At 55.9% G+C, this 24,109-nt stretch overlaps 2 protein-coding genes and 1 long non-coding RNA gene across 8 annotated transcripts in view; all 3 read right to left on the bottom strand.

Moving 5' to 3' along the window:
• Nucleotides 1-2,759, bottom strand: part of Ceacam16 (CEA cell adhesion molecule 16, tectorial membrane component) — a 15,736-nt gene extending 12,977 nt beyond the window's left edge. For all 5 annotated transcript variants that reach the window (XR_780093.3, XR_780092.2, XM_010623212.3 and 2 more), the window contains exons 1-3: nucleotides 2,640-2,759; nucleotides 1,438-1,782; nucleotides 909-1,184 (exon numbers count right to left, since the gene is read on the bottom strand). Coding sequence is in view for 3 of the 5 variants with exons in the window: in XM_010623212.3 (XP_010621514.1) it covers nucleotides 909-1,184; nucleotides 1,438-1,782; nucleotides 2,640-2,676 (658 nt within the window). In the remaining 2 variants the exon portion in view is untranslated. The remainder of the gene's footprint in view (nucleotides 1-908; nucleotides 1,185-1,437; nucleotides 1,783-2,639) is intronic.
• Nucleotides 2,760-13,120: 10,361 nt separating this feature from the next.
• Nucleotides 13,121-21,560, bottom strand: Ceacam19 (CEA cell adhesion molecule 19). Of its 2 annotated transcripts, XM_033765841.1 has the most exons (7): nucleotides 21,100-21,560; nucleotides 18,324-18,692; nucleotides 15,873-16,029; nucleotides 15,711-15,757; nucleotides 14,975-15,057; nucleotides 13,898-13,951; nucleotides 13,121-13,690 (listed from the first exon to the last, which is right to left on the bottom strand). In XM_033765841.1, exons 1-7 carry the CDS (start codon nucleotides 21,149-21,151, stop codon nucleotides 13,634-13,636), a joined length of 819 nt encoding a protein of 272 aa, XP_033621732.1. In that variant the 5' UTR covers nucleotides 21,152-21,560; the 3' UTR covers nucleotides 13,121-13,633. The 2 variants fall into 2 exon arrangements, with proteins under 2 accessions (XP_033621732.1, XP_033621733.1); XM_033765842.1 differs by lacking the exon at nucleotides 13,898-13,951.
• Nucleotides 21,561-21,645: 85 nt separating this feature from the next.
• On the bottom strand, nucleotides 21,646-22,529 carry LOC104861687. Its single transcript, XR_780095.3, has 3 exons — nucleotides 22,497-22,529; nucleotides 22,309-22,412; nucleotides 21,646-21,912 (listed from the first exon to the last, which is right to left on the bottom strand). It is a non-coding gene; the product is annotated as an uncharacterized LOC104861687 (long non-coding RNA).
• Between the last annotated feature and the right edge of the window lie 1,580 nt (nucleotides 22,530-24,109).

The following is a 24,109-nucleotide window of genomic DNA, read 5'->3' as shown; positions in this document are numbered from 1 at the left end:
CCTTGCACTTGCGAGGCAGAGCACCGAACCGAAAATCTAGAGTTCTAAGGCTGCAAGATGCTTCTAGGATACAGCATTCTAAAATTCTAGAAATCTATGTGGCTAAGATTCTAGGCTAAGATTTTAACAGTAGATCCTAAAGTTCTAAGCACCTCTTCTTCTAGTCTCTAGAATTCTCACAGTCTAGAATGCAGAGCTTCTGGAATCTAGGATTCTCTGGTGTCATAGGGCTCTAGGATTCTAGATTCTTGCTTTTTCTACATTGTCGCCCTCATATACCTCTCCCAGGATTCCACATGGCACCAGCTGCCCCTGGGAATGATTTCGAGCCTTGGTTACGGTTCTTGGTTATGTCCCCTCCCAGCCCCCCACTACTCCTTCCCCTGCTCCCTTTCAAAGCCAACCACTCCCACGTCCTTTCTCTGCGGGGACTGCTTCTAACTGGAGGGGCCGGCCACTCTGTCCAAGGTAGTGCCAAAGTTCCATATTTCGCTTTTGTCTTTTGAGACAGGGTCTTGCCATGTAGTTCAGGCTGGCCTTGAACTCACTATGTAGCCCCAGGCTGGCCTGGAACTCTTGGAAATCCTCCTGCCTCAGCCTCCTGAGCGCTGGGATTACAGGCATGCGCCACCACAATGAGCTTTTCTTGGTTTTGTGTTTTTGAGAGAGGTTCTCACAGCACATTCCAGCTTGGCCTTGAACTCAAGATCCTCCAGCCTCTGCCTCCCAGATGATGAGGTGTGGGTCAGCCTGCCTGGCTGGTGTGGATGGGCCAAGGGTAATTAAGAGCGAGCCCCCTTTCTCACCCCTGCTGACTGTCTACATGCCCTTGGGCGCCCTCTCCTGGACTCAGTTTCCCTGTCCCCGAGGGTCAGCCCCGGGAGTGTGGCGACGCCAGGAGCACTCACAGTACACGGTCAGGTTGAGGGGCTCGCTGCGGCTCACACTGAGTGGATTCCGCACCTCGCACTGATAGGCGCCGGCCTCCTCCCTGCGGACGCCGTGCCGGGTGAGCATGCGGCCGTCTGGGGACAGGCCGAGGCGGACGGCGACCGGCAGAGCGTCGCCGTTGAAGAACCAGCGGACCTCGGCGGGGCTGGGGCTGGTGCACAGCAGGCGCAGGGGGTCGCGCCGCTCCACCAGCTCCGTGGCGTTGGCCAGGACCGCGGGCTGGGCCAGGATCTCTGTGGGCGCAGGAGACAGAGGGGGAGGGGGCCGGGCACCACCTGCTCGGAGGCCTGGGTCACGGGAGGGGCGTGGCCGGGTTGGGCTGGTGCCCTGCGCTGCCAACCGAGAGGCAGGGAGAGGGGCCGGGAGGCAGCCGCAATCCTGGAAGCCATCCTGAAGGAGGTATCATTTTCCACTTTTTTTACTCTAAAGGAGGGCTCAGGAGCAGGACAGGAAGGCCTGGCAGGGGCGGGGTGGCGGGTGTCTCACCATAGACCTGCATGTGTCCGTAGCCCACCTCGGTCTGCAGCTGTCTGTTGAGGGTCTGCAGGATGTAGGTGCCCGAGTGGCTGGGCAGGAGGCCCTGGATGTCCAGGCTGCCGTCGGGGCGCACGGCCTCCCGCCCCGTGTGGGCTGGACCGGGGATCTCGTCGCCTGTGCTCACGATGTAGCTGGCCACCAGGTAGGACAGGCTGAGCGCGGGGCCTGCGTACCAGCTGTAGGCCAGCTCTTCCCCCGAGAGCCCACGGACCCTCAGAGTGACACTGTCCCCTGCGGCCAGCCGGGCGGGCTCAGGAGTGATGGACAGCTCAGCGCCGGCACTCAGGAGCGCGGCTGAGGAAGAGGAGCCGGGGTTGGCGGGCGGCTGGAGCCCCACGGTGGACAGCAGAGCTGGCTGGACTTAGGAGGCGTCCCCAGCTGAGGTCCGGCAAGGCAGGGTTCACACCTGCGGCCTCCTGCCTCCCATCTAAGCCACTGGACCTTTCCTGGTGTCCTTCCTTCCTTCCATCCTTTTTTCTTGTGCTGGAGCTTGTACCCAGGGTCTTCACACTGGGCTACATCTCAGTCTTTTAAAAAACTCTTTTGAGACAAGGTCTTACTGAGTTGCCTAGGCTGGGCTTATATTTGCAGCCCTCCTGCCTCAGCCTCCCAGAGTGCTGGGATCATAGGTGTGTGCCACCACACCTGGCTCAGTCTGGATAATTGTGTGGCCCCATGTGAAACGCCAGGGTCTCCCCGTTCATGGGTCCTCTCCACCTGCCAAGCCCCCACCAGCAGCCGTGGGACCCCCCTCCCCTGAAAGAACAGATCAGCCCCAAACTAACAGCTGGTCAGGGCTGCCAGGGCTGCTGCCAGAGGTGGCTGGCTGTGGCCCTTGTCCCGTCAAAGCACTCAGGCCAGGCCTGGTTTCCGTGCTTCCCTGCTGAAGGAATGTGGCAGCGTTAGTGGCTCTGGTCTAGCACAGACCCTGCCACTTTCTGGCTGTGTGGCCCCGGCCAGGGATGTCACCCCTCTGGGTTCCAAGTCTCCCATCTGTGAAGTCCCCTCGGGTGGGGAAGCCGAACTGCACATCTCTCCAGTATCTGTGTGCTACCCTCCCTCCACAGCCTGCTGGCTTCCTGGCTTACACCTTCCCTGTCACGGCTGGGGCTCCCTCCCTTCCCGAGGCCTGGGGTACCACCCTCGCTCACCACTGAGGACAAGCCAGCTGCACCCCTTTGGCGCCATCTTCCAGCGCAGGCCGGGCCTCAGGGATGGGGACGCTGGTGCCCGGTGCTCGGAGGCCCTTCCTGGTTGGTGCCCGGCTCCGTCTGCAGCCAGGCCCGGGAGGGTTTGGTGACTTGGAACCAGGGGAGATCACCTGAATTTGGAGGGATTGAGTCACCAAGCACCTGGGGCCCTGGTTGGGCACCAGGGTGGGTGTGGCGGGCACCAGCCAGGGGCCACGACCTGGCCAGGCCTCCTGGGGCAGCTGCCTAACCCTCTTTGTGCCGAAGGCCCGGATTTGGTATGGGAGAAGAAGCAGGTCACCAGGGAGGGGAGGAGGCCAGGGGGGACTTTAGGGCAATTGTCTCTGACTGCCCAGGCCCCAGACCCGTGAGTTCAGGGGTCACCAGGTGGTGACCCTTACTCCAGCCTCGGCAAGCCAGGTGCCCACCAGGCGTTACCTCTGTGAGGCAGCTGCCGGCGGGGGCCCTGTTTGCATCTGGGAACCTGAGGCACGGGCATAGACTGACCTGCTCAGTTGCTGGCCAAAGAGAGGAGTTGAGTCCAGCTCTGTCTCCAAAGGGGAGAGACATCTGGACTCTTCTTAGTGACCTCTCAAAGGATCCTGCACCCACATTCTCTTCTTCCCCTTCTCAAGCCCTTGATTCTCTCTCTGTCCAATGGGCCTTTGACCCAAAGCAGAATTTGGAGCCGGCCGTGGAGGTACCCACCTGGAATCCCAGCACTCAGGAGGCTGAGGCGGGAGGATCTCGTGAGTTGGAGGCCAGCGTGGACTATTACAGTGAGACCCTGTCAAAACAACAGCAGCAGCAGCAGCAACAACAAAGCAGATGTTTGACTTTGGCTGTGCACTTTCCTGAGTGGGGATGGAGACAATCCCTTGCTGAATCCCACTGTGTTACCCTGGAAACTAGGGATGGATGGAAAAATCCCACTTTGGACTGACAGCAGTTGTGAGAAGCTACAGACTAGCACTTCAGCCAGATGTGAGGTCTGCCTGTCTCAGCTGGGCGTCATACGCACGCCAGCAACCCCAGCACGTGGGGAGGCAGAGGCAGGAGGATCGCAAGTTCGAGCCCACCTGGGAACCTAGCAACTTAGCAAGGCCATGCAGCAAAAAAAAAAAAAAAAAAAAAAAAAAAAAAAAAAAAAAAAAAAAAAAAAAAAAAAAAAAAAAAAAAATCATAAAAAAATAAATAAAATAAAAGAGCTGGGGGTGTAGTTCAGCGTGAAGGCTCCCGGGTCAAGCCCCAGGACTGCATCTGTGGACTTTGTACTCATTGATTCAGCAAATCCCGGAGCAAAATATTCTGCTGAAACCTGCACCCATGCTGGACACAGAGCATTTCGGTCCTCATCATTGTCCCTAAACAACACAGGGACAGGGCCCACCGGAGGTTGCCTGGCGTCGGTGGACTCACCCCCCCCACGCAGTGACTCAGTCTGTGGGAGGAAGTGTCAAGTTTCTATGCAAATACTGAGCCTTTTCTTTCTCCTGTGTTTGAGACAGGGTCTCGCTATGCAGCCCAGGCTGGCCTCGAACTCTGTGGGGCTCACCACGCCTGGCTGGAGCCGAGCTGAACAAGGGACTTGAGCACTCTGGAACCTGTTCTCCAGGGACCCTGCACAGGAGCCTCAGCCCACACCAGGAATCTCAGCGTCTGGGAGGCAGGAGGGTTGCAAATTCCAGCCCAGCACGACTTAGCAAGACCCTGCCTCGGAATAAAAAACAGCTGGAGATGTAGCTCAATCCCCGGTACCATAAAACAAAAGCCAAGCTGAGTAACTGCTGAGCACACCCCTCAGGTAATAGATATTTAATGATCACTTACTATGTGCCAGCCCTGGCCTAGGTGCTGGGGAGACCCTGGGGAAAATGGATGAAAGGAATCCTTGCTAGGGGGAGGCAAACAGACAGTCGTGTTATTATTTCCCTTGTCTCTCGGTTTTGCTTTTTGAGACAGGGTCTCACTATGTAGCCAAGGCTGGCTTGAACTCATGGTGATCTTCCTGCCTCAGCCTCCCGAGTGTTGCCTCCCACATCTCAATGGCTGCAGGTGCCGGTTCGCTGAAGGCCGCAGCCTGGGTGGGGACGGCCCATCCCTGTGCTGCCCTGTCCAACCTGTCTCCCCGTGCTTGCTGTGTCCCAAGATGCCCTCAGGGCTGGGCTCTGCTGGGTGGGGGTGGGGCTGGGGCTGTCCCCCACCTGCAACTTCACCTCACCCTGCTCTGCCCTGGCTTTGCTCTCTGCTCTCACCGAGGCCTGGGACAGCATCCTGGCGTCACATTGGTGTCCCAGTGTCCCTCTGAAGCCTCTCTCTCACCTGTCCCAAACTGACCTTAGCGTCTTCCCGGGTGAACCCTGGATCTCTTACAGGGGCGGGGCCATCCCAGGGATGGCAGGGAGGGACCTGGACTTGTCAACCCGAACCCCAGCAACACTCACACGGCTGCTTCTGCCACCACCACCCCCAGCCCTGGTGATGGAACCCAGGGGCTTTGTACTGAGCTACATCCTCAATCCTTTTCATTTTGTCTTTTGTGACAGGGTCTTGCTAAGTTGCCCAGGCTGTGCTTGAACTTTTGATCCTTCCTCCTGAGTAGCTGGGATGACAGGTGTGTATCATTCTTTTTGTGTGTGTGTGACAGGGTCTTGCTGTGTACCCCAGTCTGGTCTTGAACTCACAGCCATCCTCCTGCCTCAGCCTCCCGAGTGCTGGGATGACAGGTGTGCACTACCATGCCCAACTAGCTGCTGCTTCTTAAACATCTCTTCCGTGCACCCCTATCCAGGCCTGTACCTGTTCAGGGGGCTCCCCCATTCCCCGGGCCCCCTGCCCCACACTCCTGTGATGTGTGGGCATAGCACAGGGGGTCCTTCCTGAAACCCAAGCCCGCCTGGGGCCTGCAGTGCTCAGAGCATGCCAGGCTGCCCAGGGTGCTCAGGAGGAGACCGGATGGCCCCCCTGCTCTGCTCCCCTTTTCCTCCTCCAGAAAGCCCTCCATGGCTGCCCCCAGCTCTCCCAGCCCAGCCCCACCACCCTGTGCTCTCCCTGGGATGGGTCTGTCCGGGCCCCCCTTTTGTGACCCCCGAGAGGGCAGGCCAGGCTGTGCTCTCTGTGTCCCCAGCCCCTGGCTCATGCCAGGGCCTTGGGCTGTTTGTGGAACCCGACACCAGGGAGCCTTTGGTCCCCGGGGAGGCCAGGTTTCTGGTGACATCCTGGCCAGGCAGAGCTCCACAGGCTGGGCCCAGAGAGGCTTGGGGTGGGGCTGGGCTCTGTGCAACCCCCAGGCATCACAGGCCAGCTCCTCTGTGACCGCACCTCCCCCTGAGCTCCCCACAGCCGGGTCCTTGGTCCAGGTGGGTGGAACAGTTTCTGAAATCTCTTTTTTTTTCAGTACTGGTGACTGAACATTACTGAGCTACATTCTCGGCCCTTTTAAACTTTATTATTTTGAGACCAGAAGGACTATGTAGCCCAGGCTGGTCTCAAAGTGGTGGCAATCCTCCTGCCTCAGCTTCCTGGTGCTGGGATTGCAGATGTGCCCCGACTGGGTTGTTGAGCACCTCCTGTGCGCCGGCTCTGTTCCTGATGCCGGGGTTCCAGCCTCAAAGGGGAGAGACCCAGAGCCGATCTTTGGACTGGGGAGATGTGAAGAGGTGGACAGACACAGTGTGTGCGCTAGAACATCAGGCAGAGATGACCTGTGAAGATACAATGCAGGGAGAGCGACGGAGGTGACTGGGACACAGTAGCAGGGGGAGCTGGAGAATCATTTAATGCAGGAGGCCACTCTGGAGTAGCCCCTCAGTGAGAGTCTTGCTGAAAATCCGGGGAAAGAGCTGTATAGGCTGGAGAACAGCAGATGCAAAGGCCCGGGGGCAGGAGTGTCTGGGGAAATGTAAGGAAGAGGGGAGAGGTGGTGGGTGAGGCTGGACTTGAGTAGTGAGGTTTGAGAGGGCATTGGAGGGATCCTTCAGGGCCTCACAGGCCACCCAGAGGACTCTGGCTATTTTTACTCTGAGATGGGAGCCCCCGGGAGGTTTCTGAAGAGAGGACAGATGTGAGTTAACTTGGGTCTTTCATTTATTTATTCATTATGAAGCATTATTAAAATATTATTTATGTTTTGAGACAAGGTCTTCCTACGTGGCCCAGGCTGGCCTCAAACTCACAGTGACCCTCCTGGCTGCACAGCCTCCCTAATGCTGGGTTTACAGTCATGCACACCCCCTCCCCCGCGGCTCCTGATTGGGCTGATAGGGTCTGGCTGCCCCGGGGAGGCTGCCGGAGCTAGGGTGGGGGCCGCTGTGATTGTCCTGTTCCTGGAGGTCGCCACCAGTCGATAGCTTTTCCAAACCCAGATCAGCCATGAGCGCAAAATGCACATCAGATATTAAAGACTTATGCAACCAAACGGAGGGGAACTAGCTCGTTCTGGTATTGATTTCATGCTGGAATGCTACCAGTTTGCATGTATTGAATTAAATCGATTCATTTCACCTGTTTCATTTTGCTTTTTCCTCACGTGACAGCAGAAAGTGGAAAACTGTACGTAGGACTCACACGGAACTTCTGGTGCACCTGGGTCAGGGAAGTGACAGGGAGTGTAGATCTATTTCACGGATATCAAATTTCCCTTCCTTTTGCTTTTGTTCTCTCTTCTATCTGAAATGGAGTCTAGCTACATTGTCCAGGCTGGGCTCGAACTTGTGATCCTCCTGCCTCAGCATTTTGCATATCTGGGATTATGTGTGGGTGCCACTGTGCTGGCCCGTGACTTTTTGTGGTACCGAGGGTCAAACCCCAGGGCCTTCGTACTGAGCTACATCCCCAGCCCTTTTTTATTTTTGAGACACGGTCTGCTAAGTCACTAAGTTGCTCGTATTGGGCTGGAACTTAGTGACCCTCCTGCCTCAGCCTCATGGAGCTCCGGGATCACAAGTGTGTGCTACCACACTAGGCCTCGTGACTTCTTTTTCTTCTTTTTTTTTTCTTGGCTTTTTCTGCCAACAGATCCAGCTCCTCCCGCCCTAGCCCATTTTGCAGGTGAGGGAACTGAGGCTGCGGGCCACTGCCTGGTGAAGTCACGGCCTTGCCTTCTCGCCTTCTCCACACAGCCATCTGGGGATGCGGTGGCCTTGTTCTGAGTGACCTCATTTTGTCCTCTCTCCTCCATTCCCAGGCTTACCTCTCAGCCGAGTCACTGCCTCCCTGGGGAACCCAAGGCCACTGTCCCTGCTGTCCCTCTCTCTCCCTCTGTGCCACCCGCCCGCTCACCCAGCAAGTGCCAGCTGGCTCCGTGGACTTGGGCCTCCGAGGGGCAGCTGGGCTGATGGCTCTGGTGCTGTCTGCTGTTGCAGCTTCTGGCCCCCGGTCCCCTCCCTTATTGCAGAGGTGACATTGGCGGGCACATTTGCTGTGGGTCTGACCGGAAGGTGTGGCCACCCGGCCACCTGGCAGATCTGGGTTGATCCTGGCTGTGCTGGGACAGAAAGGACCCTGTGCCCTCCCCTCACCTCAGACAGAGCAAAGGGTGCAGGCAGGCAGTGAGCGTGGCCCAGTCCCCACCTGCAGGTCCTTAGCCCGGGGCTTTCCGAGTCTTTCAATTGTTCAACAAATATTTATTGAGCGCTGACACCTTGCCAAGCTGTGTTGGAGACACAGACCACAGACTATTGCTTTCCTGTGGGCTACGTCCTTTCGGAGGGAGACAGGCAACAATAAAACAGTGAGATAGCAGCCAGGTCAGCCAAGATAAGCGACTGGGCAACAGGACAGGGATGGGGCTGCTCCTTCAGGGAGGGAGGTTGGGGCCTTGCTGAAGGGGAGCTGAGGCTGAGGGCAGTGACAGGGCACCTCTGGATGGATATATGGGGCAGAGGGGCCTTGGGAAGACGGCACAGCAAGTGCCAAGGCCCCGTAGCAGGAGGTCTTTGGTGAGTGCAAGGGAGGCTGGAGACCAATGACAGTAGGAGGAGGAGATGGTTACGGAGGGACCAGGACTTCGAATACAAAATAACCCGTAACAGGTGTTACTGTGTAGCACAGGCTGGCCTGGACTCACAGAGATCTTCCTGCCTCAGCCTGCAGTGTGCTGGGACTACAGACATGGGTCACCACGCGCAGCTCCTGGCAGCCCCTTGACCTTGGTCTGGGCGATGGAAAGGCCCAGCCTGGGGACTGAGGGAAGGTCCAGGCCTGAGCTGAGGGGCCCCAGGAGGCTGGGCTGTTCTACAAGGTGCGGGGGCAGGAAGTAAAAGGCAGTGTGGGGTGGGGGAAACAGCCAGGTTCTCTGGGGACTGCAAGGTCCTGGGATGGGACCTGGCTAGCTGTCCTCCTCCTCCTCCTCCTGGCTTCGTTTACCCCAGCGGGAAAAGGGGAGGCAGTTAAAACAATTAAAAAAGATTTTATTATGGGAAATACCACACACTCATGAAGCGTGGGGGAGAACTGTCTTGCTCTGGCTCCCATCCCAGCTCAGGCCAGTCTTGCCTGCTGCCTTCTCTGGGGTCACAGTCGCCCCTGGGTGAGTCCCCCTTGGGGTACACTGGTCCCTGCACGGCCAGAGGGCGTTGGCTCAGGACCCGGCAGACATCGAAATCCCCGGATGTTCAAGTCCCTCCTCGGACAGATGGCGACTGCGCAGGTCCACGGCCGCCCTCCCATGCACTCGAGCCCATTCCTGGGTGGCTAAGGATCCCTAACACAAGCGCCTGCTGTGTCCAGTCGTTCTGCTGTATTGTCTAGGGAACAATGGCAAAGACAAATGTCTCTTCCTTTTCTGCACAGGCCTGACCTTTTCTGTCGAGCATTTGTGACCCCTGGTTGGTCCAATGGATGAGGTATTTGGAAAGCAGATCCCAGCCACTGCACACTTTTTTATCCGTACCGATTTCCGACTCTATCTCCAAAAGATCTAGACTCGTTTTTTAAAAAGTGTACTAGGGTCAGGCACAGTGAGTGGTGCATGCCTGTAATCGCATCTACTTGGAAGGCTGAGGCAAGAGGGTGAGGAGTTTCAGGTCAGTCTGGGCAACCTAGTGAGACCCTGTCTCAAAGCAAAGTATTAAAAAGGTCTGGCAGCATAGCTCAGTGGTAGAATGCTCACCCAGCATGTGTGAGGTCCTGAGTTCCATCCCAGTACTGAAGAAACAAAGGAAACCAGACACAAAACCATTATTTCTTGAAAAAGTGAAATTAAAGCTAATACTGCCTTATGTTTTCCAATGCCCAGTCAGTACCTGGACTTGCGGGGGCCTCAGAAATGGCAGTGCTCCTTTCTTTCCTTACTTCTTTCTTTTGTTTTTGGTACAGGGGATCGAACTCGGGTCTTGCGCTTGCAAGGCAGGCAGCGGAATTGCTAAGCTAAATCCCCGGCCCTCTTCTTTCTTTCTTTCCTCTTTCTCTTTTCTTTTGAGACAAGATCTCACTATGGACCCCAGGCTGGCTTCGAACTAGAGGGGATCTTCTTGCCTCAGCTTCCCCAATGCTGGGATTACAGGCGTGCACCTCCGTGCCTGGTTTAATTTTCTTTTTCGCATTAGTGCTGGGGGTGGAACCCAGGGCCTTGCACACACGACCCAAGGGCCCCGCTGCGACCCCCCAGAGCTCTGTCCGGGTAGAGACACGGTGCCAGCCCACCCACGCCGCCACTGCGCCCCCTCGAGGGCTGCAAGCACACCACAGAGGGCGGGGGTGGGGAGGCCGGAGGCTCGGACGCGCCCGCGGCTTGGCTTGCGCAAGGCCTTTGGCACACAGAGGCGCTGGATCCGGAAGGGAAGGGTTTTCCCCAGTGAACCGTAATGACTCTGGGTCCGCCCGCCCTCTTCCTCCCCACCACTTCCTCATTTTCCAGCCCAGGGCCGCAGCTCCGAGAACCGGGGAGCCCTGAGACTCTGGTGGTGTTCTGGGCCGGTGGACAGGAAGCAGGGAGGCCCCTGTGGGGCAGATCTTGCGGGGGGGGGCACAGCCTGGGGGCCCGGGACTTCGGTCCAGCCAGGGACATTGGTCTCCTGCTGACTGGGCCCAGTGCGACGCAGCGCGTGAAGTTCTTCTCCCGACCCCCGCGGGCCAGCGCTGTCCTCATACCCGCCCCAGAGGGTGGACCCCCGCACCCCAACATCCGAGTGGAGTGAAAAAGATAAACATTGGGGTCCTGTTCCCAGCTTGTCCACTGAGATCCCGTGCACCTCCCCTTCCTTTCTTGAGACAAGGTCTTGCTATGGCACTGGACTTGAATTTACGATCCTCCTGCCTCAGCCTTCCAAAATGCTGGAATTACAGAAGTTCTCCACCACCCCCTCAACTCGTGACCCCAACCTTTCTTTGCCTCAGTTGCCTCATCTTTCAAATGGGGCCACTCACAGTACTTCCCTCATAGAACTATTGTGAGCCTACGATCAGCTAATGAATACAAGGCACTTGGCACAGGGCATAGTGGGTGATATGGGCAGTACCTGTGTATCACCCATTCTTATTACATGGGGTGTCACGTCATTCCCCCCCCCACCAACCCCTGGCCATGAGCTCTCCAAGGAGAGCTGTTCTGATTTGCCTTCATGTTTCTGGTCCTCAGGTTCATGTAACAGAGCTTGGTGTGCAGTAGCTGCTCAATTAACAAGGCCAGGGATTCCACGGAGGCTGCCTGGTGGATGAGGAGGCTGAGCAAGAGAGCCACATGCAGCCTGGGGATCAGAAAGACAGAGGATGCAGAAACCTGAAGTTGGGATGGTGGAGGGAGCAGTTTATTTCTGTGGACTGCAGATCACAGAGTGGGGCTGAGGGGCTGAAGGTGAGGCCCCAGGACCCTGACCTTCACTCGGTGCAGGCTGTGGTGAGGAGCCTGGCTTCTCAGGGCATTGGGGAGCTGTGGGTGGTTCCAAGCAGGAACAGGCAGGTCGAATCTGGGCTCTAGAAAAATCTCTTGGGACTAGTGCTGGGATCTGAGGGGCAGAGAGACAGGCAGGAGGCTGAGGCAGGGAGCAGACCTGGCCCAGGGTTGGGTACAGGCTGTCTGGGGGCACCCGCGGGCCAGGTCAGAGGCTGGGGCCTGGTGGATCCGCTCTGGGCTCTGCCCGTCTGAGGGCCAGGCACTTCTCTGGCGCCCCCTGGTGGCCATCATGGGCTCCAGCTGGCCTGCTGGCTTCCTGGTGAGGACCCAGGTGACCTTGGGTGTCAGGGCGTCAGGGGCTTCAAAGCAAGCTGTCTCCTCTCCCACACCCTGGCTCAGGCCTGCAGCTACCCTTTCCTTCCAGCAGGGGCTGGGACTCAAGACTGGCTCGCAGACCCTTCTACCTTCCTCAAGATAGGTCGGGCCCCATCCCTACCCCTTCCTTTCTCGCCTTCATTTTATTTTATTTTTTGTCTTTTTGAGACATGGGTTTCACTATACAGCCCAGGCTGACCTCAAACTTGTGACAATCCTCCTGCCTCAGCCTCCTGAGTGCTGGGATTACAAATTCCTTTTCTTGTTAAAAAAAAGTTTTATTAGTGGGGCATGGTGGTGCACCCCGGTAATCCCATCACTCGGGAGGCTGAGGCAGGAGGATCACTGTGAGTTTGAGACCAGCCAGGGCTACATAGTGAGTTCCAGGTCAGTCTCAACTACATGGTGAGACCCTGTCTCAAAAAAACAAAAAACAAAACAAAACAAAAAAAAGTTTTATTGCCAGGCATGGTGGCACATGCTTACAATCCCAGATGCTTAGGAGGCTGAGGCAGGAGGATCACAAATTCGAGTCCTGCCTGCACAACTTAGTGAGATCCTGTCTCAAAGTAAAAAATAATAAAATGGGCTGCAGATGTAGCTCAGTGGTAGATCCTCCCCTCCCCATTCAATCCTCAGTACCAAACAAACAAAAACCCAAGTTTTACGGAGATTTAATTCCTTTTTTTCCCTTTTTGGAGACCAGGTCTCACGTATAAAAACTACAGATGAGGTGCCGTTCTCTAGCCCGAGGGAAAGGGGAACCAGGAGAGGAGGGATCCCCACTCATGAGTTGCTTGTATAGATTCTGCTCACACCCTATTGGCTTGCAGTTAGTCACCTGACCACATAGAACTGCAAGAACACCTGGGAAATGTAGTTTTTATGTTATAGTAGGCTGCCACTTGTCTGGTTAAAAACCCCAAGGAAAAGGAGAGAATGGGTATCGAGGTTTGATAAGCAGTGGCTGGTACAGAAGAAGGGAGGTATGTGAGTCTCTTTGGGGTTAAAATGAACAGTCTGGAGCCCTGAGTCCTCCCGATTGGCCATTTTAGCCAGGAGGTGGTCCTGGGCAGTTCCCAGCTGTTTGGGAGGTTGGGGATGGAGATGTCCTTCAGCTGGGCATCTTCACGCTGGATCAGCCTGAGCTGTGACTTCCCCTCCTGCGAATTCTCCCTCATCTTTTGTATTTCCTACAGCAGTTGCAACAAAGTGACACAAGGAAGTGGTTTAAAACAACACCCATTTTATTGTTACAGCTCTGGTGTCCCAGTTTAAAGTGGACCCCGCTGGGCACGATCCCAGCAATTGGGAGGCTGAGGCGGAGCCCACACTTGGGACCGGGGGCGGGACAGGCAGAGTGGACTGTTGCCCCGAGGTGGTGGGGTAGTCAGGGTGGTGATACTCAGAAGCTGGCAGCGGGTTCTGAGGGGCTGAATTTTGACAGGGGCTGGAGCAGCTGAGGTGGTTTGCGGGGAGCGTCGTCTGGGTCCACCTGTCCCCCAGGAAGCGGGTGGAAGGCTGACAACGAGAGCCCCCGAGGCCCCCGGGGTATCCAGGTGGGGCTGTGGCCTGGGCCACAGGCTGCGTGAGGAGCTGGGCCTGTTGCTGCCCTGTCCCCTCAGCACCCTGTCCTCCGTGATTCTGGGAGTGTGGGCGCGTCCAGCTCACCGGATCCTGAGGGCCTCGTCCTGCCTGACTCAGGGGTCTGTCGTGCAGCACCCCCTCCCCACGGCTCTCAGAGCCCTCAGGAGGATGTGGGCACCAGCTGGCAGTAAGGGGCAGGGTCGGGGTTCAGCAGGTCCTGTGGGCGGAGAGAGCCACTGGAGTTGGGGGAGGCAGGGAGGGAGGGGACTGAAGGGCTGTGTGACTGTATCCCTGTGTGCCGGCTGGGTGTCCCCGGAGGCTGCGACCTCCCCGTTTGGGGGCGGTGGGGAGAGTGAGGACAGCCCCCCTCCGCGTCGGTCTCTCCGCCCCTCCCTGGGCCCGGGGTCCCCGAGTCCCCCCACACCTGGTAGTGATGGTTCTCCGGCTCTGGCTGCCGGGGTGGGGGCGGGGCGGGGCGCTGCAAGGGAAGAGCGCAGCTGAGCCCTGCACGGAGCCCTCCGCCCTTCGGTGGTTTTTCTTTCCTTTTCTTTTTTCCTCTGTGGTGCTGGGCATTGAACCCAAGGCCTTTGCACGGAACCACATCCCCAGCCCTTTCTTTCCTTTTTTTTTGTACTGGGAATTGAACTCAGGTCCTTGCGCTTGCGGGGCAGGTGCTGGAACCACTGAGTTAAATCCCCACCCTCCCCAGCCTTTCCTAATTTTTATTCTGAGACAGGGTCTTGCTAAGTTGCTAAGTTACCCAGGATGGGGTCAAACTTGTGATCCTCCTGCCTCAGCCTCTGGAATAGCTGTTCACAGGTGCTCACACTTGCCTAGAGGCCCTCCAGTCTTTGACCTCTGGGATTAACAGGCCTGCGCTCCAATCCCCCCTGGCTCCTCAACCCCTGACTGTGAGGCCCTGGGGCAAAGGAAGTCACCTCCCAGCACGTCACTGTCCCCCCCAGACAAGGGCACTAGCTCACAGCTCAGTGGCCTGATCACCCCCAAATGCTGGGCCTCCCTGGCAACATCTGGGTTGTCAGCTCTTAGCCTTTGCAAGGTAAGCTCTCTTTTTATTTGATTTCAACAACTTACTTGCTATCCTTCCCTCTTTTTGGTGACAATGCCCCCATTATAAAGAGAAAAAAATCTGCTCAGTGCAGGAGACAGCTTCGTACAAGAGAGAAAATCCACCCTTCCCAGCAGCGCTGTGGCAGTGTCAAAGGCTGCCATTCAACCTCTTCCTAGGGTTTTAAAAATGGTGGGGGAAGGCTGGGGATTTAGCTCTTTCAGTCTCAAGGACCTGCAAGGACCTGAGTTGGATCCACCGTGCAAAGAAAAAGGTGGGGGAGAAGGGGGGAGGGGAGAGGGAGGGGGAGGGGAGAGGAAAGGAGACATGGTTTCCAAACCAGGTGCCAAGGCACCCCAGGGTGCCACTAGCAACTCAGAGGAGGCCAGTGTTGGAAGCTGGCTTAGGGAAGAGGGTGGTGATCAGACTCACTGTGGCTGAGTTCAGGGTCCCCACATCCCTGAGGGGGGACACCAGGGGGTCTGGAGATGGCATCACTTCATAGATGTTGTCACCTGAAGCAGAGGACAAGGGGAGGGACCGGATAACAGGCAGTGCCACACAGCGTGTGACAGTCACTGATCCCTTCACTCGGCCCTCCTTCTGCTGGACCATGCGCTGGGGACACGGCAGTGGCCAGGGGCTCCCAGTCCGCTGTGACGGAGGACAGTGACAGCCCAGAGTGTTCAGGGAGCCGGGCAGCCCGGGGGTCAGGGAGGACTTCCAGGAGGAGCGAACCTCAAGGCGGGAGAGAGGGGAGAGCCCAGGAGCGGCCTGCGGGGGAGAGCGCCGCTGGCCCGGCTCTGGGGGCTGGGCGTGGTCTGGAGGAGGAGGAGAGGCACCGGTGAGACCGGAGGCCAGGAAAGCAGGCGAGGGTGGTGTGCAGGGCCTTGGGAAGCCGCTGAGGAGGCTGTGCTCAGCCTGGGGCAATGGGGAGACGCAGAGGACGTTGGAGCCAGCGGGGCTGGGTGCAGGGGCCCTGGGCTGGCTGTGGCCTGTGGGGTGGACAGGAGCTCCCGAGCGATAGGAGGGAGGAAAGGCAGCAGTCGGGGCACCGCGCTGCTGTGCTGTGTGCTCGGGGCTGGGTCTGAAGGGGGACGGGGAGGCCTGGCTCGGGCAGGGCAGGGACGTGGAGAGGGCTGGGGGCGAGGCCCGGGCCCCCGCTTACCGGTGTCAGGTGGGGGGCTCAGCTCTGGTTTCACTGCGGTCGTCTCCCTGGGGGGCGCACGGCAGGAGCCGCCGCAGGATAGTGAGATGCGGGTCGGAGGGCGGGCAGGGCCGGCCGCTGTCCCTCCCTCCCCGCCTCCCTCCCTCTGCGGGGCCGCTGTACCTGGGGCTCTGGGCCCTGCGGGCTCTCATCACCAGGAGCCACACGATGGCGCTGATGAGCAGGGCCCCCGTGGCCAGGGGCCCCATGATGGCGGCCACCACGATGCCCGCGTTCATAGGCAGGTGTGCGGCAGCAGCAGACAGGTCCTCCTGCTTCTCTGCGGTGAGAGGCCCGCGTGAGGCCTGATGATGTGCGGGATCCTGTTTCCGGCCCAGAGCTCCCCACCCACCCCTTCTGCCTCACTTCAATCCTAAAGACCAAAGGAAGCCCAGATACCACCCGGTCAGTGCTCGCTGGCACAGGAAAGGCAAGGCAGGTGGAAGGCACCCTACTGAGTGGGCTCTGGGTTCAAGTCCTGCGTCTGCTGTTCTCTGTTGGCTGGTCCGAGCGAGCTACCAAAGCTCTGTGCCTCAGTTACCCCATCTGTGAAATGGGGTCCTCCTGCACGGCTGAGCGGCACAGAGGATACGTGGGGCTCAGGAAAGGGGAGTCAGATCTGTGGTCAGGCGCCTTGGGAGTCCAAGGCTCGGAGCAGTCTGTACTGGGTCCCTGAAGACCCCGAGTCACTGCCACCAGACTTGCAGGACAACAAACACAGTGGGCATGACTGTGAATAGCCCGGTGTGGCTGAAGCTGGTTTCTTTTTATTCTTTTTATTTGTTTATTTTGTTGGGTTTTGAGACAGGGTCTCAACTATGTAGTTCAGGTTGGCCTTGAACTTACTATGTACCTCAGGCTGGCCTTAAACTCACTTCAATCTTCCTGCCTCCCACTAGGATCACAGGCATGCACCACTACACCTGGCTGTGTTTTGCCTTTTTGTGAGTCTGGAACCCAGGACCTCACACATTTTAGGCAAGAGTTTTACCACTGATCGATATCCCCAGCCCTTTAAAAAAATCTTATAGCACAAGGAGATAGGGTTTCACTAAATTGCCCAGGCTAGCTTTGAACTTGAAGTTCTCCTGCCTCAGCCTGCGAATAGCTGATATTATTACAGATGTGTGCCACCACACCTGTCCTGGGATGCTCTTTCTTGCTCTCCTGCCCAAGCATGCTGGCCTCCTGCCAGCTAAGCCCATGGGCCTTGCAATGTCCTGCCACAGGCCCTTTAAACAGGCTCTGCCTGTCCTCAGAACACTCCTAGGCATCAGCGATTCTCTGCACAGCCCACAAGCCTGGCCTCAGTGCCCATACATCTTGCCTCCCATCCCTGCCCCAAGCAGCCCTAGGGGCCACAGCATCCTGCTGTCTGTGTGTTGACCATGCCAGGCCAGTCTGGCCTCAGGGTCTTGGCCCCTGCTCTCCCTCTGCCCAGAACTCAGTCACTCCGGAGCTCTGTGAGGTGTCCTCTTGCCTTGCCCTGAAGGGTTTCGATGACAACACGCGTGAACCTGGTGCCTTAGAAACAACAGAAATGTACTTCCGGCTCTAGAGGCCCGGGAGTCTGTGATACGGGGCTTGCTGAGGACCCTCTTCCTGGCTGCCGCCTTTTCACTGGGGACTCACAGGACAGCAGGGTCGCCTTGATCCTGTGGGCCTTTTTCCAAAGGCACGGATCCCACTCCAGAGCTCTGAGCATCTCCCAGGGCCCCATCTTTTGGGCTGGGGCTGTTGCTCTGAGGTAGAAAGGAAACAGGCCCCGCCCTGAAATGCCATCGCCCGGGGCAGGATTTCAGGGTGTGAATATGTGCATGGGGCAGACATTCAGGCTACAACACACCCTTCATCGGATGCTTTCTCCTGGTTTGGCTTCCTTTTCCACATCACATCACCCTATTTCATTCTCTTTGCTGAGAAAAATCACAACCTCCCTGTGCCTCAATTTCCCCATCTATAAAATGTATACAGTGATGGTGCCTTCCCCATGCAGTTTTTTGTTTCTGTCAGACAGGATCTCATTATATAGTTTGGGTTGGTCCTTGTGGCGATCCTCCTGCCTCAGCCTCCCGGAGTGAAAGGATTACCGGTGTGGACCACCATGCCCAGCATAGGAAGTTGTTTGAAGGTAAAAATAAATGAATCGAGGGCAGTGGTTCTCAACGGGTGATTTTGCTCTGGGAGACAAACATGGAGACGTTTTTGGTTGTCACCGCTAGGAAGGACCCCGCTGGTGTCCAGAGAGCAGAGGCTGTGGATGCTGCCCACCCTCTCTTCAGTGCGCAGCTCTCTGCTCCGAAAATACTCACTAGTTGGAAATGTCAGAGTGCCGAGGGTACGAATCTAAGTCAGACATGGTGGCCCAGGCCTATAGAGCCGGCAACCTGGGAGGCTGGGAGGGGGATCACAAGTGTGAGCCCAGAATGGGGAACACAGCCCAGTCTTGCCTCAGAATACAGACAATGACCAACTGGGAATGCAGTCAGTGCGGGAGGATGGGGTGAAAGCTGGTTTGTCCCGGGGCTCGAACGCTTAGCTTTTCCACCTCCTCCCTGGGCCCCTGACACTCACCGGCCACCCGGACCTCAGTCTTGGCCCTCATGGTCCAGGAGGGGTTGACGGTGATGGCGACTTGGTAGGTGCCGCTGTCGGAAGCCTGGGCGTGTCTCAGCAGCATGGAACCGTTGGGGAAGCCGACGATGTCCCTCTGTCCCATAGCGTTGCCGTCCCTCTGGGGCCGCTGGAGCCCAGGGATGTAGGTGAACAGCCTCGTGCCTCCATCCGCCTCCTCCCCCAGGTACCAGACAAAGTCCTGGAAGGTGCCAGGGACACCCTGGACGGACAGGAAGAGGTCCTGGTTCTTTTGAGGCTGCTCTGGAATCTTCTGGATGTGGAGAGCTGCCTGGGCACCTTGGGGCATCCAGAGGGCCAGGACTGAGGCTAGAGGAAGTTATGGGCACAGCCTGAGATGGGGGGCACTCTCCTCCCCGTAGATCCTTATCTGGGGCAAGGACTCTGAGTACTGTGAGTTGGGAGCAGTGTGGGGATTGATTAGTGATGTCTGCCCTGGGTGCAGGTGTGGGAAAATAGGTACAGACGCCACAGATTTTGCCATCCCATTGATCCAGAAGATTCTTCTGCCCTGAAATGTTGTGTGACCTCCAGAGTTTGATCCCCGGTAAAAAACAAAAACAAAAAATTATGTGTTTCCAATGGGATATTAAAGGAAGTGTGTCAAAGCAGAGCAAGCATGTGGATGATACTCCATTAAGCGAGGAAAGCTAAGTACCCAACTATGTCTATTTAATGTACAAGGCATTTTTCAATGAATAATAGCAGCTAGCGAGCACTCAGTGCATGCTGGTCCTGTTTCACACTTTACATGAAGGTAACACGTCTTTACAGTTCTCACCAGCGCTCACCTGGGCCGCCTATCCGACTTATCCTGTGGTTTTAGATGTTCTCTCTATATCGTGATTTCTCCTGAGCGACCATCTCATCCCACTCTTGGACTCCAGACAGGTATCCAACTGTACCCTCGCAATCTCCACTTGGCTGGCTGACTAGTATCCAACTTCCAAGACTGAATTTGTTGGGTTTTATTTTATTTTATTATTATTATTATTTTTTGGTACTGGGGATCGAACTCGGGACCTTGCACTTGTGAGGCAGGTGGCGGTGCCACTGAGCTAAATCCCCAGCCTTGAGTTTTTATTTTGAAAAATTAAAATAACATAGAGTGAACAACAGTGAGAAAGGGAATAAATGCTAATTATGGTATTGAACTTTAAAAAATTATATATTTTGTTAAATGTGTACAATTAACCGTTAAAACCCCATCAACGATACTTCTGTATGTAAAGCTAAAGATACTGTACTAGTTTGAGGGATAAAAAGAGCTTATTTCTTACAAATTTAGTTTGAAATTTAGAATCATGAGTATTAGTTTCTGAGAGAAATATAAATGTCATTGTTTACATGGTGTAGTATGCCAGAGAATGGGTGCTCAGTTGTTCCCCTTGCTATAACATGGGCTTAAATGAGGCTTTCTAAAGCAAAATTGCATAGCCGGGCATAGTGGCGCATGCCTGTGAGCCTAGCACTCAGGAGGCTGAGGCAGGAGGATCGCTGTGAGTTCGAGACCAGCCTGGGCTACATAGTGAGTTCCAGGTCAGTCTCATGTACCTAGTGAGACCCTGCCTCAAAAAACAAAAGACAAACAAACAAAAGAGTTGCATAGTTGTTTATGGTACGAGAAGGTGGGGGAAAAAAGGAATGGAACACGAGGTGATTGTATAGAAAAGATAGTTCGGTGATGTGGTTGGGTAAAAGGCACTGTCAATCGAGGCTTCTATTCAACTTTATTCACTCAGCACACAGTGAAAGGTGCACATCTCCACATCTGAGAGAGTGATAAGTCTGCCTACAATCATATATTTTGTCTATTCTGCTCCTAATTCGAGAATGCTTTGTCTTGTCCTTTCTGAGTTCATATTCATTTCCATAGAAACCACACATCACCTTTACCCCGACTGACTGGCACTAAACGTCAGTGCCTCGGACTGGCCAGCGTCTCTGTCAGTTGCACCGGCACTGGTCATCCCGGCACCCGGCTTTCTCTCTCCTAGTTCTGTCTCTTAGCGTATTTTTTTCTCAGGCCTGCATCGTATACTGGACAGGTGGGGACTGGAAACTGACTATAGAGGTCTCCAGCAGCCTGCCCTGAAATACTTGGCTTCTCTGAATCCATCCATCCATCCATGCAACCAATACTTCTAATGTATATAATATATATCACATATTACAATACAAATAAGAACTACCACACCAACCAAAGATACCAGTGCTATATATGTCATAAAATTCCCTAGATTTCTCAGCACCAGGATACAGCAGAGAACAGAAACCAAATACATTCCTGGCGTCACGGTCCTGATATTCTAGAAAACTCCATGGGTAGCACTTGGGAGGCTGAGGCAGGGGGATCCTCACACATTGGAGGCCAGCCTGGGCTACATAGAGAGTTCAAGACCAATTTTTTTTTTTTTCCAGTTCCGGGGATTGAACTCGGGACCTTTTGCTTTTGAGGCAGATGGCCACGCTACTGAGCTAAATCCCCGGCCCTTTTTTTTCTATTTTTTGAGACCAATTTAATCTATGTAGACTCTGTCACAGAGACAAACAAAACAAACAAAGGAGAAACAGAGGACGAACTGGTGTTTTTACTGCCCCGCCCATCTTACTCTGGTTTTTCTTCTTCCCAACGTCTCCCCCTCCTTCTGGGGAAGCTTCTGTACAGGCTCAGTCCCTTGTCCCCCTCAGCCCTCCAGGGTTGTCCCCTTCTTACCAGACAGCAGGAGTCCCATTGAGAAGCGGCTCTGGGTCCCCGGTGTCTCCATCTTGGGTCTGTGTGCGATGGCAGCTGGCAGCGCAGACACCGGCTGGACCGGTTTCCCAGGGTGACTGGGGACTTGCTGGCTTCTGGGAATCCTCCTTGGTCCCTTCAGCCTCTTCTTCCCACTCAACGTGACTGTCGTTGATGGTGCTCACAGCCAGTGTCACAGAGGCCTCCGGCTGAGCAGTCCTCCGCTGTACAACCTCGCCTGGCAGCTGCTGCCCAGCACAGTGCCCATTTCACAGTCAGGGAGATTAAGACTGAGGGAGATGGGCACATCTGGCCGGCAGGGGTAGAGGTGGGGCTCTGGCTGACTCTGCAGCATCTCCTTGTTTTTTTTCTTCTTTTAGTGCTAGGGATCGATCCTGGGGCTTTTGCCCTGAGCTACATCCCCAGCCTTTTAATTTTTTATTAGGAGACAGGATCTTGCTAAATTGCTAAATCACCTAGGTTTAAACTTGTGATCTTAAACTTGAGCTTGAACTTGTGATCCTCCTGCCTCAGCCTCCCAGAGTGCTGGGATTACAGGCTGCACCGCTACACCTGGCTTCTTAGTTTTTTCAAAAGCATCCAATCACCCATTCTAGCATACGTTCCCCATGCCCGTTCGCATGGCACAGCCCTCCTGCTGGCTCTCGGTCCTTAGGGGGCTCAGGATCCTGAGGCAGAGGGGTCATCGCAGCGGCCAGGAGCTGCCCAGTGTTTGCCTACTGGGCCTGGTAGGCTGGCAGGGCTTCCTGGAGGAGGCCATGGCTGAGCTGAGACCTGGAACAGCACAGAAATGGGGCAGATGACGGATGGGGTGGGGTGGCTGTGCGGCAGTGCAGGCAGAGGCAGACGTGAGCCGGGGCCAAGGGCGCTGAGTAAGCTGAAGACTCGGGCTTGGGCACCTGGCGGGCAGAGCAGGCGGCCCAGGCGTGTGTGTGTGAGTGTGTGTGTGTGTGTGTGTGAGTGTGTGTGTGAGTGCGCGCCTTGTGTGTGTGAGGCTGGGGAGGTGGGAAGGACCAATCATGCTTGTTTCTCCCCCCACCCCGCTCAAATATTGGAGATTGAATTTAGAGTGCTGAGCTACACCCCCAGCCCTTTATTCTTTATTTTAAATTTTTGAGACAGGGAACAGGGTCTGGTGAAGCTGCCCAGAGAAACTGGGATTATATTTACCTGCCCCTGTGCCCTGCAGGGCTTTGAGCTCCTCAGGGATGGACCTTGGGTGGCCGAGGGTCCACGCTTGAGCTGTCTAATACGGTAGCCTTCAGCCACAGCAGCTGTTTAAACATAATGTTAATTAATTAGGTAAGTAATTCTGGGCTTTTTTGGAGACAGGGTCTCACTATGTAGTTGAGACTGACCTGGAATTCACTATGTAGCCTGGGCTGACCCTGAACTCACAGTGATCCTCCTGCCTCAGCCTCCCGAGGGCTGAGATCACAGGCGTGCGCCACCAAATGCACGAAACAATTTGAGTTCCTCAAACTTCCATCCGCTCACTACAGCCCCGTGCTGAGTGGCCATCACGCTGCCTGGCACAGATGGGGACCGCTGCTCTCATCATTCCGGCAGTGTGTATGGGGGTGGGGGTGCTGGTCTGGTGGTCTGGGCTGGGTGGTGCCAGGCCGGCTGCCCTGGTGACGTGTGGCCCAGCGGAAGGGCGCTCGGGGTTGGGGCGCGGGGTGTCAGCCCACGCTGTGTGTCCTGGGCGCGTCGTCAGCTGGTCAGAGGTAGTGGCGCCATGTTGTCCCCAAGTCGGGGCAGGTGAGATACCTGGACTTCGAATCTCCTTGGGTGCCACCGCGGCCCAGGGGGACGGAACAGCCGCAGACTCCGTGGCTCCTTCACTTCTGTGAGCCTCAGTTTCCTCCCCGGGACGTGGCGCTGCGGGGTCCACCTCACAGAGTGCCCGGAGCAGTAGCCAGACCGCAGCGGGGACAACGCTGCTGACCTTGGTCCGGGACCTGCCGGGCCTCCCGAGCCCCGCCCTCCACCTCACCCTTCCCAGCATCTGCAACGATCCTTGGTGGTCAGCGCGGGTCACCACGCCCCTCCCTTGCTGTTGCTGTGGTCTGTGATTTCCTGCATGTCTGCCAGGAGGGGTTGGCACATTCTGGCAGAACCAGCTGTTCTAGATTTTCCAGTTGCTGGAGATTCTCTCGGTATCCGTCGGTCTCTCTCTCATGTTCTCTGTTACTCTCCTTTGAATTATTAAAAAGTACATCCCCAGCTGCCTGTCATCTGACCACTCTGGGAGGCTGAGCCAGGAGGATCGCAAGTTCAAGGCTAGCCTGGATGTCTTACCAAGACTCTGCTTAAAACAAACAAATAAACAAAAAAGACTGGGGCTGTGGCTCACTGTGATCACCCTGGGTTCAATTCTAAGTACCAAAAAAAAAAAAAAAAAAAGAAAATTCCAGATTTAGTACAGCACATTTATAGACAGCGCCCAAAAGAACGGAACAAAGTTCAACCTTCCAGCCACCCAGGGGTGCGCGTGACTGACAACCTTCATCCTGGTCTCAACCCGTCTCATTCTTCTGTCCAGGGATTGGTTGAGTGGTGGGCAGTGCTGGCCAATGAGATCGGAGGGATGCTGCTGGGGCGGGTTTCCTACTCTTAGAGGTTCACCCAGGAAGGGGATGGGCTGCTTCTCTTATGTGAGCCCCAAACTGATGCTCGGAATGAAGCAGCCATCTTGGCACCTCCTGGAAGATGATGCCAGGATGTGGAAGAAGGCAGAATAAACCAAGAGCGGGGCTGAACCCACAGATGGACTTAGGGAGAACCAGAAAATCCAGATCCTTGTTTTATTTTATTTTATTTTTTTGAGACAGGGTCTCACTATGCAGTTGAGACTGACCTGGAACTCACTATGTAGTCCAGGCTGGTCTCGAACTCACAGTGATCCTCCTGCCTCAGCCTCCCGAGTGCTGGGATTACAGGCTTGCGCCACCACGCCCGGCTTTTGTTT

This window comes from Fukomys damarensis, unplaced genomic scaffold (assembly GCF_012274545.1).
Source record: "Fukomys damarensis isolate Sample0158 unplaced genomic scaffold, DMR_v1.0_HiC HiC_scaffold_19, whole genome shotgun sequence".
Classification (NCBI taxonomy): Eukaryota; Metazoa; Chordata; class Mammalia; order Rodentia; family Bathyergidae; genus Fukomys; species Fukomys damarensis.
Note: the sequence above shows the minus strand (reverse complement) of the source record. Positions and strands in the feature narration are given on the sequence as shown.